General features: G+C 41.2%; 1 protein-coding gene across 3 annotated transcripts in view; it reads left to right on the top strand.

Moving 5' to 3' along the window:
- TTL (tubulin tyrosine ligase) overlaps positions 1-13,516 on the top strand; it is a 34,221-nt gene extending 20,705 nt beyond the window's left edge. The window contains exons 4-8 of one of the 3 annotated variants that reach the window (XR_014562770.1): positions 1,228-1,363; positions 1,515-1,784; positions 3,646-3,789; positions 6,611-11,990; positions 12,675-13,516. Coding sequence is in view for 1 of the 3 variants with exons in the window: in XM_083733681.1 (XP_083589807.1) it covers positions 1,228-1,363; positions 1,515-1,784; positions 3,646-3,789; positions 6,611-6,725 (665 nt within the window). In the remaining 2 variants the exon portion in view is untranslated. Of the gene's footprint in view, positions 1-1,227; positions 1,364-1,514; positions 1,785-3,645; positions 3,790-6,610 lie in introns of all 3 variants that reach the window. The other 2 variants (XR_014562771.1, XM_083733681.1) reach the window with 2 other exon arrangements.
- The last annotated feature ends 1,908 nt before the right edge of the window (positions 13,517-15,424 follow it).

Below are 15,424 nucleotides of genomic sequence, written 5' to 3'. Positions count from 1 at the left end.
TGTGTGTGTGTGTGTGTGTGGTTTTTATTAAGTTTTCTATTTTACAATTTAAAATATTCATTAAAGGTAAAGGTAAGGGGACCCCTGACCATTAGGTCCAGTTGTGACCGACTCTGGAGTTGCGGCGCTCATCTCACTTTATTGGCCGAGGGAGGCGGCGTACAGCTTCCGGGTCATGTGGCCAGCATGACTAAGCCGCTTCTGGCGAACCAGAGCAGCGCACGGAAACACTGTTTACCTTTCCGCCAGAGCAGTACCTATTTATCTACTTGCATTTTGACATGCTTTCGACATGGGAGCTCACCCCATCGCGGGGATTCAAACCGCCGACCTTCTGATCGGCAAGTCCTAGGCTCTGTGGTTTAACCCACAGCGCCACCCGTGTCCCTCAAAAATATTCATTTAACAACCCTAAAATGTCATTGACTTCCCCTTTTCCATGGTTCAATTTGCATATCATAAATCCCTGCATATTTTACATAAACTAAACCATTCAGTATTCCATTATTACTTCCATCAAAACTTATTTACACTGTTGAGATTATCTTAATGCTACCAACGTTTTCAAGTGTACACAGTCTCCCCCCATATATTCAATAAACATTTTCCAGTCTTCTTGTTCTCTTATGCTATATGTTAGGCCCGCAAGCTGCGCATATTCCATCAGTTTAAGTTGCCATTCTTCTTTGGTTGGGACCTCGCTCTTTTTCCTTTTGGGGGGCTACTGAAACACGGGCCGCAGTAGTGGCATACATAAATAGCCTTTTTTTGACACCTGGGAATTTCCATCAGAATTATCCCCAACAAAAGGGACACTGGTTTTTTTGAAAAAGTACTTTTAAACATCCCCCCCCCCAATTCATTATAAATCATTTCCCAATACTCTTTTACCCTTTTACAGGTCTACCACATATGAAAGAACATACCCTCAACCTCACTGCACCTCCAACACTAATCTGATTCCGTCTTATACATGTATAAGATGTATTAAAAAGTATGTTTCTACCCTCCTTTTTACCCAAAATGGCTCCCAGAACGGCTTGCAATGATGAGCAGTAATATTCCTCTTTCCCACAGGCTTACAATCTAAAAGGGATAGTACACAATGGAAAAGGGTTGGAGGGGATGGAGAAGTCATTGAACTTTTTATCTTATCACTTCTTTGTTGATGTGGAGGCTTGTACTTGCTGTCCAACTTTTTCGCTTTCGTCTTTTCCTCCTGGTTAGGTGAAGGAATTCTTATTTCTTCGGAGGCTACGGAACTTCTGGACTTCATAGATAATCAAGGACAAGTGCATGTGATTCAGAAATACCTTGAGAAACCTATGCTTTTAGAACCAGGTCATCGCAAATTTGATATTAGGTAAGCTCTTTTCATATTGATATTTCAGCTCAACAACCCACTGAAGTGAAGGTTTGGTGTGAAAGGCTGGTCATTAAATCTGATTCTTCTGAAATGAAAATTTTCTTAATGGTTTTAAAAACACCGCCTCTATATTTTTTCCAACTTCTAGAAGCTGGGTGCTAGTGGATCACCAGTATAATATCTACCTCTACAGAGAAGGCGTTCTACGGACCTCTTCCGAACCTTACAATAGTGCTAATTTCCTAGACAAAACCTGCCATTTGACCAATCACTGCATACAGAAGGAATATTCAAAGAACTATGGGAGATATGAAGAAGGGAATGAGATGTTTTTTGAGGAGTTTAATCAGTATCTGATGAGCGCTTTGAACATTACTCTGGAAAACACAATCTTATTGCAAGTCAAAAATATAATAAGGTAATGTGTTTTACATTTGTTAACCACTGTTCCCTGAGGATTCTTCCAAGACAAAGGTTATCATTATGAATTAATTTATGATTGATTGGGGTTTTTTTTCATGGATGCTTTTAGAATTAGGGTATTGTGTTAATTTGTTGTACAGTCATACCTTGGATCCCAAACACCCTGGAACTCAGACGTTTTGGCTCCTGAATGCCACAAACCCAGAAGTGATTGTTCCGGTTTGTGAACATTCTTTTGGAACTTGAACGTCTGACGGGGCTTACGCGGCTTCTGATTGGCTGCAGGCTGTAGCCAATCAGAAGCAGCAATTTGGTTTTTGAACTTTCCGGAAGTCGAACGGACTTCTGGAACAGATTCCATTCAACTTCCAAGGTACGACTGTGCTTTAATGTCACCGTTAGTCCCTAGAAGAACAGAAGAACTTAAGAAGGGTTTGCTAGATCAGACCAATGGGACAACCTGCCTGCCAATTTTGTGATGGCCCAAGGACATCATCTGATTGAGTCAAACTCAGCCCGTGAGGCTGACCCTGCAAAGGAATCTACCCAAAAACGGTTCTTGGGTGAAGGGCGGTATAGAAATTATATATATATAAATAATAATAATAATATAAAATAATATATAAATAATAATGAAATAATAAACGCACCTATGGTCTACAGCACAGTTTGGCATTTACAAAGCACATATTTTAATTAATATTATTTCCCCCTCCTTTTATATAAACTCCTGTAGACCATAATTGCTGTTGGTACAATATATCTCTTTCATGGCTTTTATGGCTGACAGTCCCAGCAGCGGATGTTACTATGCATTATTTGGTGTTTGTTAAAATTGGGATGGTTTTAGCATATACAGTTTGACAAAGATTTGTCAGTGTGTTTGGACTGTTGTTGTTGTTTTATTTTCGATTGTGCTGTTCTGTAATTGTTGTGTGTGATATGTTTTTTAATAATAATAATAATAATAATAATAATAATAATAATAATAATAGGTTCCTCGACCCTAGTGTAGTGAATTAGACTTTTAATGACAGACCACTGTGAAGAGTGAGTGGATTCTGCCATCCAGGCCAGAATAAAATAAAATCAATGCTTTTATTTGCTGTCCTAGTCGTTAATACCCAATGGCGGAATAAGCCCATTGAAACTAAGGGATATGACTAACTTAGATGTATTCTAAGTGTCCCCTTAATACAGTACTTCCTTCTGGCACCCAGTCAGAGAGGCAGTTGCTTCCTACCTCAGCTTAACATAACTATTACATGGATAACAACCTAACATAATGCTTTGGGCTGGGGTGCCGAAATTCCAGGGGAGCAGAAAATACTATTTATGTATGTGACCACGGCTGTGCAGATGTTATTGGCCCAGAGATGGAAAGAAGATAAAGTCCCTACCAGAGAAGAATAGCAGATCAAGTTGATGGATTACGCTGAAATGGCTAAAATGACTGGAAGAATCATAAATCAGAAAGACCAAATTTTTTAATAAGGAATGGGGGAAATTTATAATTTATCTGAAAAACCATTGTAAACAGTTAAAATTGTTAGTAGCATCGGAATAACACTTGTCGTTTAATGGTGAATTTTGGACACAATGGAGAGGTAAAAGATTTGGATTATTATAAAAGATGCAGGAGGAAATGATTAACAATAGGACCCACAAAGGGGAGGAGGGAAGTCCAGGAGATTCTTTGGAATCTTGTTTCCATGTTGAATATGTGACTGTAAAACTTTAATCTGAAAAACCAAATAAATAAATTTATATAATAATAATAATGATGATGATGATGATGATGATGTTGATGATGCTTTGGGCTGATATCAGGCGTGCTCTGTCCTTTTCCCCCGCAGAAGCTGCCTTATGTGTATAGAACCCGCTATCAGCACCAAACACCTTCATTACCAGAGTTTCCAGCTCTTTGGCTTCGATTTCATGGTGGATGAAGACTTGAAGGTCTGGCTGATCGAAGTGAATGGTGCCCCTGCGTGTGCCCAGTAAGTTCTTGTCGCATGCTGGCATGCTTTTCTCGCATGTGGATGAGCTGTGTCGCACTATGGAATACCCTGTAAATTCCAGACCCTTGCTGTTTTGCTTTTTTTGTGGGGAGATGGCGATCGTGGACACACGAGCATTTTTCCCTCCCCCTGTAAAGCTGATGTAGGTGCTGGAGAGAGAGGTTTGGAAGAGAGAGTCTTACATTCTCGGGGCAGAGTTGTTAGTTTGGGTTTTTATACTTACTTTTTGGGGGGGAAATAATTTTTATTTAGTTTTACAAATATAAACTTATAACAGTACAACCATGCACATCAACAGTTAAAAGATTCCTCCGAATCTCTGGACTTCCCACCTTCTCCTCCAAACCTTTCCTGCTGCATATGGTCCATGTTTTATATAACTCCATTATCTCCATAGTACTTGCTACATTACAAGTGTTATTGCAATCCTGCTAGTGTTTTCATCTGATTACAGTGGTCTCCAAGATAAATTATTCATTTCCCCCATTCTTTTTTTCCATTTTTTCCCCCATTTTATAACACAAATAAAGAACACAAACAAAAACAAACAAACATTACAAACAAATTCTTGTCATATCCTTATTTTTCTAAACATTGTTAAGTGGGCTTCCCCAGGTCCCCCCTATCTGATTTTCATTTTACTTCATCTTTAGCAGTTTACATATATCATAGTTTCTAACCATCTTTTTTTTTATCACATTTAAAATCACTTCACATTTTATCACTTACAAATAATACTATTTTAAAATACACTATCTTCTACTTCTAACCCTACATCCTATATCCACTTCCAAAACTATTCAAAGATTTAAATATTAACATATTTTTTCAAATATTCCTTAAATTTCTTCCAGTCTTCTTCCACAGTCTCTTCTCTCTGGTCTCGGAGTCTCCCGGTCAGTTTGGCAAGTTCCATATAAAATTTCCCCCATTCTTTGTTAAAGTTTTGGTTGTCTTGGTTCCTGAGTTTTCCGGTCAATTTTGCCGTTTTGGCATAGTCCAACATTTTAATTTGCCATTCTTGTCTGGTAGGGACTTCTCTTCTTTCCATCTCTGGGCTAGTAGCATCCGTACTGCTGTCATCGCATATATAAAAAGTCTTTTATGCTCCCTTGGAACCTACAATTCCAAAAAGAAAACCCTCTGGTTTTTTGTTTCTTTTTAAATAAAAGTTAATTTAAACATTTTTTTTCAATTCATTATATATCATTTCCCAGAATGCTTTTATTACCTTACAAGTCATGGCAGAGTTGTTAGCACAATGGCGATCGCTCCAAGCACATTGAAACTTGGTTAGATTTTGCACACGTGCGCAAGGGTGCATTGCTGCCCAGGGGAGGCAGGTGAGATAGACGGGATCTGCCGAAAGAGAGCCACTTCCAAGCCTCTCTCAACAGTGCCATCCACACTCCACATACACGTGTGGATTCCAGGAACCATAAGCGCCCCTCCTTCATGCCTGTCCGGCTCTGCTATAATAGGGAAGGGAAGGCGGAGGCCAGACAGGCAATGAACCCCAGCAGCCCTAAATCTTAATATTTGGAAATTAAATTGCCGAAGATATCAGCTGGTGCATGGAAAGCTTTACGCCACTGTTTCTTTGTACTGTTTCTTTGCTAGCAACGCCAGATACTATTAGTGCATGCGTGAAAAATGACAAATGACTGGGCTAGCAGTTAAAAAAAGCAGGTGTCTTCCTGCATTCCTAGACCCTTGGCCAGCTGTATGTTTAATATCCTTATTAGGGTAGCAGCAGCCTGTATTTGTGAGGGATCTTAGCTAGGATTCAGATTCCTGTTTCTCCCAGCTCCGTAATATCAAAGGAGAAAGACTGTTTGTCTTCCGGCCGTAAGGCTGAGGATTTATTTTGAGCCATGGTTTAGGTTGAGACGAGTTATAAATAAATATTATTAGTCATGACATGACATTTCAACGATACAATGCAAACTGGCCCCTCAAACCCACAATATTCTTTCTTTCCCCCCCCCCCCCAAAAAAATTATTGGTTTTCACATTTGTGACATAAAAAAGAAACAAGAAAAACATTACAATACACAAAAACAAAGAAAAACACATAAAAAAGAATTTTTACTTCCAAATCCTAATTTCATTACATTGATAACTGACTTCCTTGCATCCCCTCTAACTGAATTTCATTATATCACCTGTTTAGCAGTTCTCCAAATTCATATTTCTAATAATATTAACTTCTTTCATTTACTAATTTCTTCTCCTTTATTAATATTCTAATCCTTAATATTTATTAACAACATATTCTTATTCTACCCCTAAGCCTAATTATTACTTCCAAGAAATTTCTCTTTATCTTATGTTACAATATTCAGCCAAATATTCTTTAAAATTCTTCCAGTCCTCTTGTGTCTCCTCTTCTTTCTGGTCGCGGATTCTTCCAGTCAGGTTGGCCAAAAAGTCCATCATCTTCATCTGCCATTCTACTACACAATATTCTTTCTAATCCCCCGCCCCCTGTGTCTGCTTTTGTTAGCCACACTGATGACAGAACATTGCACTATAATAAATTTCAATTTTAGAGTGGTTTTTTAAAAAGGGGGTGGGTCTAGATAAAAGGGGCTTCAGTAGTCCTTTGCCGAGAGAGGAAATGATATGAAATCAGATGTTCTAAAGAATGTCACTGCTTTATGGTGCTATTCTGTGCATGCCTACTCAGGAGTATGTCCCATTTTGTTCAGGGGAGCGTACTCCTAGGTATGTGTGCATACACTATGCTCAATCAACTTTTCTAATTCAAACTTGTCTCTTCTCATTTTTTATTTTTTAGGAAACTTTACGCAGAGCTATGCCAAGGTATAGTGGATGTAGCCATCTCTAGTGTCTTTCCTCTTTGTGACACTCCACAGAAGCAGAGCCAGGAACCAATATTTATTAAGTTGTGATGATGATCACATTTTTTTAAAAAAAAACTGTCCACCCAAAACACATGGGAGAACTGCAGCCTACGGATTTTGGGGGGGAAAGAGGAAGCCTGGATCGATCATTTCACTTGCTCACCAGGCAGAAAGGATACAGAACGATGTCTCGGAAATTTAGAAGGGAAGCCAAGTTTCCAAGAAAAGTCCAAAATGAACCAAAGCTGTCTCATCAACGCTGTGTGTGTGTGTGTGTTTTTTTGGAACACCTTTGCTTTTGAAAGGATTCTTGCAATGGAAGGAAATTCTGTAGGAGAGCAGCGCAACAGTTCTGCTTTAACGTGAGCAAAAACAGGGACGTTTTGTTTTTCGCACCCCTCCAATGTAATAAATTATTTTAGCAAAGCATTCTTCCAGGGATTCCATGGCTTGGAGGTTTTGTCAACTTGACGTACTGTTATGTGGGTATTGTTTTGTTCTGTTTTGTTTCCTTCCTTCACCTGCTGCAGTTCTAGTGCCTTAGCTTTGTTCCCAATAAGTAATTTATTTTATTCTTACTTTGTTCTGTAGCTTTTCTTTTTTTAAAAGCTGTGGGGTATAAACTGTTCCTTTAAAAACTGTTACATATATGTGTGTGTGTTGAGTTTTAAAAAAACCTGTGGGTTGTTGTTTTTTATTGAACATTACAACGTGCAGAAAACTAACCTGAAGGACTGCTATCTCCCTTTGACTCCCACCCCAGTAATGCAGGAGTGGCCATTGTTTGGCCATCCAGATGGCGCTGGACTACAATTCCCATCATCCTTAGCTGTTGGCCATTCTGATTGGCGCGGATGGGAGTTGGAGTCCAATATCACCTGAAGGTTCCGTCATCCCTGCTCTAATACAGGCCGGCACAACTCGTGACTTAAACAAGTCAAGGCAACCAACCTTGTTCCTGTGGCTTGGCAGACCCTTGACAATCTCTCTCTGTTTGCAGACTCAGGCAGGCAGCTTTGAAATGAAAGGTTTATTAAGACTGCAGTCTTCTGTTCACTTACCTGTAAAGCTCATTGAGACTGATTTCTGCGTGAACATGCAAAGCGTTGGGCTGTATGCCTCCGAGAGGCTGCCGTGCATAGTTGATAATGGGCAGCATTTAGCTTGGCTGGCCAGAGGTTTTGCAAGCCATCCTTAATGTAGCTTCCATCCGCTATTCCTCAGGATCTGGTATTGCTTTTTTAAAAATAGCAAAAATGGCACTGAAACCATAGCACGTGTGTCCTAGTATTAGGACCTTTCCCCCCCAAAACGTTCACATCATTTAGACTCCAAAGCTCTGTGTGTCATTGGCTGCAGAACCCTTTTCACCACCTTTTGTCTTTTAACTGTTTTCCCCCTTTGACTCTTTTGGTTCGTTTTATTCATATTTCTTAAAGAGGGGGGATCACTGGAAAGGAACATTGCCATCTTCTTCTGTTGCATTAAAAAAAACCATCCTTTTGCATATCTCTTCATCTTATTCTAATGCTTCTGAAGTTCCAAAATACAGGCCACTGATCCCTTTCCTGTTTGACAGATGTTGTGGCTTGGTTCAGACGTCATAGCCAAACCACAGTTTGGTGGTTGTGAACCGACTTGGAAGTTCTTATGCTTCCTCCGTTCCCTCATATTCCATGCCACCATTTTGGTTTGCAGTAGCTATAATTCTCCATGATTGCCCAGTGAGCAAACTGTGGTCACTGGTTTGAGTCTCAACCAGTATTGAAACAAACCATGGTTAGGAGGCATTCTGTGGTTTGTGATAAAGCAGTTTTTGCCCAATTTGGACCTTACTGCAAATTAAGTCTACTGTGAACTAGGTGGGATGGAGGGAGCAAGACCGTTCGCAACTGCGAAATAATTGCTCTCTGCTATTATTTCTCTGAAACAGTTCTGTATAGTTTAGAACTAGCAACAACATTGCATCCACAAGACCATCCCATAAAATAAATTATTTTAAGATTCAGTTTATTATATAAAGAAGCTGGCATTTGGAAGTTCTGGGTTCAACCATAAACATACTTACATGTAAATAAGGCTGAGTGCAATAGGGGAAAAAAGATGCTAGAACTTTGTTTTTAAGGTAGTCGCTATGGTCTCTTAGGAACCCAAGAGATAGGCTAAATTAGATCTCGTGTATCATCTGCTACACTTGTGGTATCCTCAGAATGCATAATATGACATGAGATACTGATTGCAAACTTACTACCTGGTCCTATACATATTTACTTAGAAATAAATTCTGCTAGTTTCAATGGAACTTGCTTCACGTTTGAGAGCTTAGGATCAAAGCTTCAGCTTCAGTATTCAAGAAAGCTTTGCAAAAATGTCTGAGCAAAGCGTGGTGAGCTATAAACTATTAGGTCTTGTACTCAGACTTGTGCTTGAGATTGCTCAGCTTTGGGGTTTGGCTGTGATTGCACACTTAAAACAAACATTAACTGCTCTGCATCTATGACTCTTGTTGCCCTTGCAGACTTGGCTACAGAAGCATGCCTTCGACATTTTATCAAACCAGATTAAGTTGCCTGGCAAGTCATTAAAATGTTCGGGTGACAAATTTGTAAGTTCTTCAGTGGCGAAAAGGTGCTTCCGACATACTTAGGTTAATGTAGTGTATCCCCTTTGGAACTAAATGCAATTGCTCTGGCGTAGGTGGGGTCAACTTCTAACTAGCCCTTGTTCTTGGGGTTTAACAGCATCTTGATGACGCTTACTGCTGCATTGTAAACATGCTGCCTTTGCAAATCGGCTTACTACAAGAGGCCAGACCGAGACAGTCCCCCACTGCCTGCTATTTGGTTGACAACTCTTGCTGTATTTTGGATTGGATTGCATGCCATTTTAGACCATTGCTCCCTATCAGTGTGAGGCCATTGTTCCTATGGTAATATGGCCTCCCCTCTGAATGGAAAATGGCTCCCCAGGCAAAGATGGTGGAAAGTGTCTTCTGCTTCCCTAATATGGAAGCGGCATTTACTGGCAGAACAGGGTCAAAACAGGTTCACATCCACCAAGGCAGAACATGCCATAACCCACTTCAGAAAGTATTGGCTAGAGGAGAGCTGTTGGCTCGGAAAGATGTGAAGGCCTCACAAAGGCTGGGCGGTCTGGTCCTCCGATTGACTGCACATTGCCTCCACTTGAAGGGTTATTTTCTGATTTTGCTTATGGAAGGAGAGGACACTGTGAATTGTGTTGGGCTGTGTCTTCAGAGCCTGATTAGTCTATCAAAGCAAGATCTTCTGGCCTAGAAGATCTGGAAGTGGGTCATAACTTCCCTGAAGGCGCTTCCTCTTCACTCTTGTCTTCCTCTGAGCTCGAGGGCAGACTGAGCCCTGAGAACATTTGTCTCACCTGGTATTGTGTATTCTGGTTGACAGTGCCTTTCCACAGTCTCGGGCATGTATTCTAGCACTGAGCTATGGAGCTTCTCCTTTACAGAAGCTGCTATGGGCTCTCTGTTTGCTGCAGAGGATTCCTTTTGGGTTGCAGAGTCAGTTCATGTAGGATGCTAAGCCCACACATTCTGAGTTTGCAAGAGCAGAGAGCACACCTTGACACTCATCCAGTGCTCTCCTGTGGCAAATATTGCGGGAGAATCTTTATATAGTGAAGAGTGGCATCTAGACTTCTTTTTGCAGAAGTTTGTCCGCCATGACTGATCACCTCATGGAGGAAGGAGGACCTCAACAAACCTAGTATTGCCCAAAACATTGCTCAAGAAACCACTGCTGTAAGGCACTGGGAATTTTTCAGATCTCAGATTAGACACTCAGCCACTCAGGTTTTAATAGTGAAGGGTGTATAAATATTGAATGGTTTTAGGATCATGGCATGATAAGCTAAGAAGTACATGGAAGGAAAGTATACATTGTTGTTTCCTCTCTCCTGCAGCCTTCTGAAAGGCCTTGTGGAATTGGGAAAGGGGGCTGATGGGGGACAGGGAATTGCCCAAACTTAGGTTGAGGTCGACCCAAATTCAAACAATTCTCCCTTTCTCCAGGAGCCCAGGTTGTTTCAGAGATTCTCCTGAACATTTCAAGATAGTTGTAGAGGGGTCATTTCACAGTCTTCCTTAATTTATCTTAGGCTCTAAGCCCATGACTTCTGCTTTATTTTTCTGTCTATTTAGACTTTATTGTTGATGTCTTCATTTAAACATTCTTTTTGTATTTTTCCTCCATTCATCGTCATTTGTCCCCACCATCTAATTGCTAACACTGCGTTTGTTGTTCCATTAACTAACTGGATCCTCCCCCACAATAAAAAATCATTGCTATACGTAATTTGATAGCTGAGGAGAAAAGATGTGAACTGTTGATGGAACAGTTAAAATTTCCTTGGATTATTTGCATTTAGTCCCTTTTTTGCAAGTAGAAGAATGTATACGGTAATGCAAATTTGGGTATTCAAACAAATTTTTGAACATCCAGTACATTCATAATTCATTGCTGATATGACTTGAGTAGGTGACCTATAGTTATAAATGCATTTACATGACCATGGGATATAGTTCTCTAATTTTAGAAAGTAAAAACTAGATAATAAGAGATTTGGATGGTGGGCACTTTACCAGCTTTTGGAGAGTTTCCTGAAACTACCTTTGCAGGGAGACTTTGTATGACAAAACGCAGCAAACAAAATGTGATGCACAGCATGACTCTTACGAGTTTAACAAATGCAGAATAACAGGACAGCACTTAAAAGTGTCTACTTGTGGACTTAGAATTTCTGCCCATTGCTATGAAAATTCCTTTTTGGCTTTGTAATGTTCTGTGGGAAAGCCTTGTTTAGGAACACAAATATAGCACATAAGTTTTTTTGCTTTTCTTAAAAAAAAGATCTCTCTTTAAAAAAAGGGCTGTGTTCCAATGTAAGACAATTATGTGTATGGCCTCTTTTGATATTCGGGGATATCTTTTCTACGCTGTAACTGATTTGTGTGTCCTTTGTATTGTGGTGGAATCATGCATCCTAGAAACCTTGTTGTGTAGTCAAAATCCAATGACTTGCAGATCTTTTTTCCTGTAGGATTTCGGAAACGGTTTTCTGCTCAGCCAAACCTTCAAAGCAATAAGAAAATGGAAATTCAAGTACTAAGGTGTATATACCCACGTTCTTAGTGCAAATATCATGTACATTTGTTCCATAAAATGACTGAAACGTACAGTAGATAGTGACAAGACAGACTTAAATACAGGACGTGATTGTGACTTGAGTGAATGGACGAACAATCTGAAGCATCACTTTCGCAAAAATGAAAAATGGGTACATTGTGCCCCTCTCCCCAATTTTAAATACATAAATAAAAAGCCCAACCGTTCCGTGAAAAAAACCAAGGCGAATACATTGACATTTTTTCATTTTAAAGTTAGTCAGTGCTGTACTCTGTCAATTCAATACAGTATTTAGTGTAATCTTTCCTGGAGCAATTTGTCTTAATTTTGCATTGGATACAGGATTGCAGCTCAGTCTGCAATCCTGTATCCACTTACCAGGGGATAAGCCTTATTCAACTCAGTGGGACTTACTTCTGAGTAGACACATATAGGATTGCCCTCTTTTGCTTTAATTTCTGGATGAGGCCTACTCTGTTGAGTTTTTAAAAGGATTTGCTCAAGTGGTCCATCCCATGCAGAATGTGTAATTTACTGTTGAGGAGTTAGAAAACTCAATTTCTGCGGCAAACAGTAATTTAAGACTTAGAAGATGCTTAAAAGTAGATGCTCTTTTTAAATGCAAGCACTTTTAGAAACAATTGCCAGAAACAATAGGTAAGAAAATAAAAACATTTAGGCTATCCTCCTAAACATGTTTACTTGGGGAGCAAGCCCCATTGAATACAGTGAAACTCGCTACTGAAATAAAACTTTCATAGGATCGAACTGTTACTCGGGGGTTTCCTTCTCAGATGGTTTCCACTGATGACTGACATTTGCCCTCTATCACAAGGTATTTTAGGCTATGGCTAAATCTCAAAAGCCCTTTTTGGAAAACGAAAAGGGGTAAAATGGCCACAGCAGGAAACTGGAAAAGCTGTCTGAGAAAGACGGCTTTTTAACCAGTGACTTGGCCACTTCCACTCCTGACAGTGACTCTGTGCCTTCAGTAGCTAAGCAGAAATTCAACCGGTGTAGCTTTACCCTACTCTAGGCTGCTCCTATTGAATTTCTGCCCGTTGTGAAACTGTTGAAGGAACGGCAGGGCCTCTTTTACAAAATGGGTGGCAACCCTTTTATCAAACAGCAGTCCTTTATATACAGGATCTGATGAGAAACAGGGAAAGGAGACATATCCACCTTCTTCCCATCAGGATTTTATTTCCCAAGTGGATTCGTGTTTTAGCTCATAGGCAAAATATCCTATATAAAACCCCTTCTGTGCTAAAAACTCTAAAATGTGCTCCTACTACAATTTAGGTGGTTGGCATGCAAGTTATTACAAACTCATTAATGATGTTCCTGACCCCAAAACCAGTTTCATTCATGTGGGGAGCCTTGCATTTTGCACGGAATTTGAGAGTCCTCAATACTGAATGTGTATGAATGGTCAATGCATGTCTCATTCTCTGAGCATTGTCTGTTTAAAAATTTAAAAAGATTCTGAAACCATGTCATATACACAGTGTCTGAAGTTACATCATACGGATCTTTCATCTTCAGAATATTGTAGCGTGTGGATCTTTGTGTCTGATGAAATATGTGACTGTAAGCAGTGCATGGTTACTGACATTCGTATTCAAACCTCTCCCGAGCAAATTAAAAATATAAGCGAATTAAAAATATAAAACCTAATTTTACTTGTGCGTTCGTCTCTTTCTCTTGAAAAAGCAGGATTAAAATGTGTGGGAGCACAGGGATTTATAAACAAGGAGGTAAACAGCTTGTCTTTCAAGAATTTTTTGAAGTCCCTCGGTCAGCAAGGGGCATATTCTTAATGTAACAGAGAGGCTAAGGCAGGATCCTTACCCTCCTCTTCTGTATTTATCCATAAACCCGCATCTCCTTTGAAGCATTTCCCTGGTTAAATATGTGAAAGAATTATGCATCCACAGGGAATTACAGTAAGCATTTAGGAAAGGGATGAAGAACCTATTTTGTTGGAAGCCACCCAGAGTGACTGGGGAAACACAGCCAGATGAGCAGGGTATAAACAAATTACTAGCACTGTGGGTTAAACCACAGAACCTAGGACTTGCCGATCAGAAGGTTGGCAGTTCGAATCCCCACGATGGGGTGAGCTCCCGTTGCTTGGTCCCTGCTCCTGCCAACCTAGCAGTTCGAAAGCACGTTCAAAGTGCAAGTAGATAAATCGGTACCGCTCCGGTGGGAAGGTAAACTGCATTTCCATGCACTGCTCTGGTTCACCAGAAGCGGCTTAGTCATGCTGGCCACATGACCCAGAAGCTGTACGCCGGCTCCCTTGGCCAATAAAGCAAGATGAACGCCGCAACCCCCGAGTCGGCCACGACTGGACGTAATGGTCAGGGGTCCCTTTACCCTTTACTACTACTAGCATTGTGGCCCTCAAAATGCTGCTAGACTCCAACTCCCATCAGCCCTGCCAGCATAGCCTATGGCCAGGGATGATGGGAGTTGGAGTCCAGCAACTTCTCACATTTTTTTATAAGTATCCCCCTAAAACACTCCCTCGAAGGCCGGCCCAGGAGTTTTTGCAGCCTAAGGCAAAACGGAAAGTGCTGCTTTTCTGAACAATGGCATTTCCCCTGCAGCCCCCACCCCTGCCATGCACAAGCGCACTGGCCCTATGCACCACCTTGCCACCTCTCCCCATAACCCATCTTGTTGGAGCACAGGCGTTCTGAGACTGGTGACACTCCAGGCCAGCCACGATAGTGCTGGTACAACTGCGGGGGGCTGCAGAGGAGGCAGATCTGCCTTCCAAGGAGCACGCTGCAGCTGCCACAAGAGGGGATGCGATCCTTGGAGGCTGGATCTGCTGTCCTTGTGGCTCCTGCCGCCCAAGGCAGCTGTCTCACCTGGCCTCATGGGTGGGCCGGCCCTGTCTCCTATAATAATAATAATTTATTATTTATACCCCGCCCATCTGGCTGGGCTTCCCCAGCCACTCTGGGCAGCTTCCAAAAAAATATTAAAATACTGTAATACATCAAACATTAAAAGCTTCCCTAAACAGGGCTGCCTTCAGATGTCTTCTAAAAGTCTGGTAATTGTTGTTCTCTTTGACATCTGGTGAGAGGGTTCCACAGGGCGGGTGCCACTACCAAGAAGGCCCTCTGCCTGGTTCCCTGTAACTTGGCTTCTCGCAGTGAGGGAACCACCAGGAGGCCCTCGGCACTGGACCTCAGTGTCCGGGTAAAACGATGGGGGTGGAGTCGCTCCTTCAGATATACTGGACGGAGGCCATTTAGGGCTTTAAAGGTCAGCACCAACACTTTGAATTGTGCTCGGAAACGTATTGGGAGCCAGTGTAGGTCTTTCAAGACCGGTGTTATGTGGTCTCAGCGGCTGCTCCCATTCACCACTCTAGCTGCCGTGTTCTAGAGTAGTTGTAGTTTCTGGGTCACCTTCAAAGGTAGCCCCACGTAGAGCGCATTGCAGTAGTCCAAGCAAGAGATAACTAGGCAGTGTTTCCCAACCTTGTGCCTCCAGATGTTTTTGGCCTACAACTCCCATCATCCCTAGCTAGCAAGACCAGTGGTCAGGGATGATGGGAGTTGT

Source organism: Podarcis gaigeae (assembly GCF_964106915.1).
Source record: "Podarcis gaigeae genome assembly, chromosome: 3".
In the NCBI taxonomy this organism is placed as follows: domain Eukaryota; kingdom Metazoa; phylum Chordata; class Lepidosauria; order Squamata; family Lacertidae; genus Podarcis; species Podarcis gaigeae.
The sequence above is the reverse complement of the archived record's forward strand: the minus strand, read 5'-3'. Positions and strand labels throughout refer to the sequence as shown.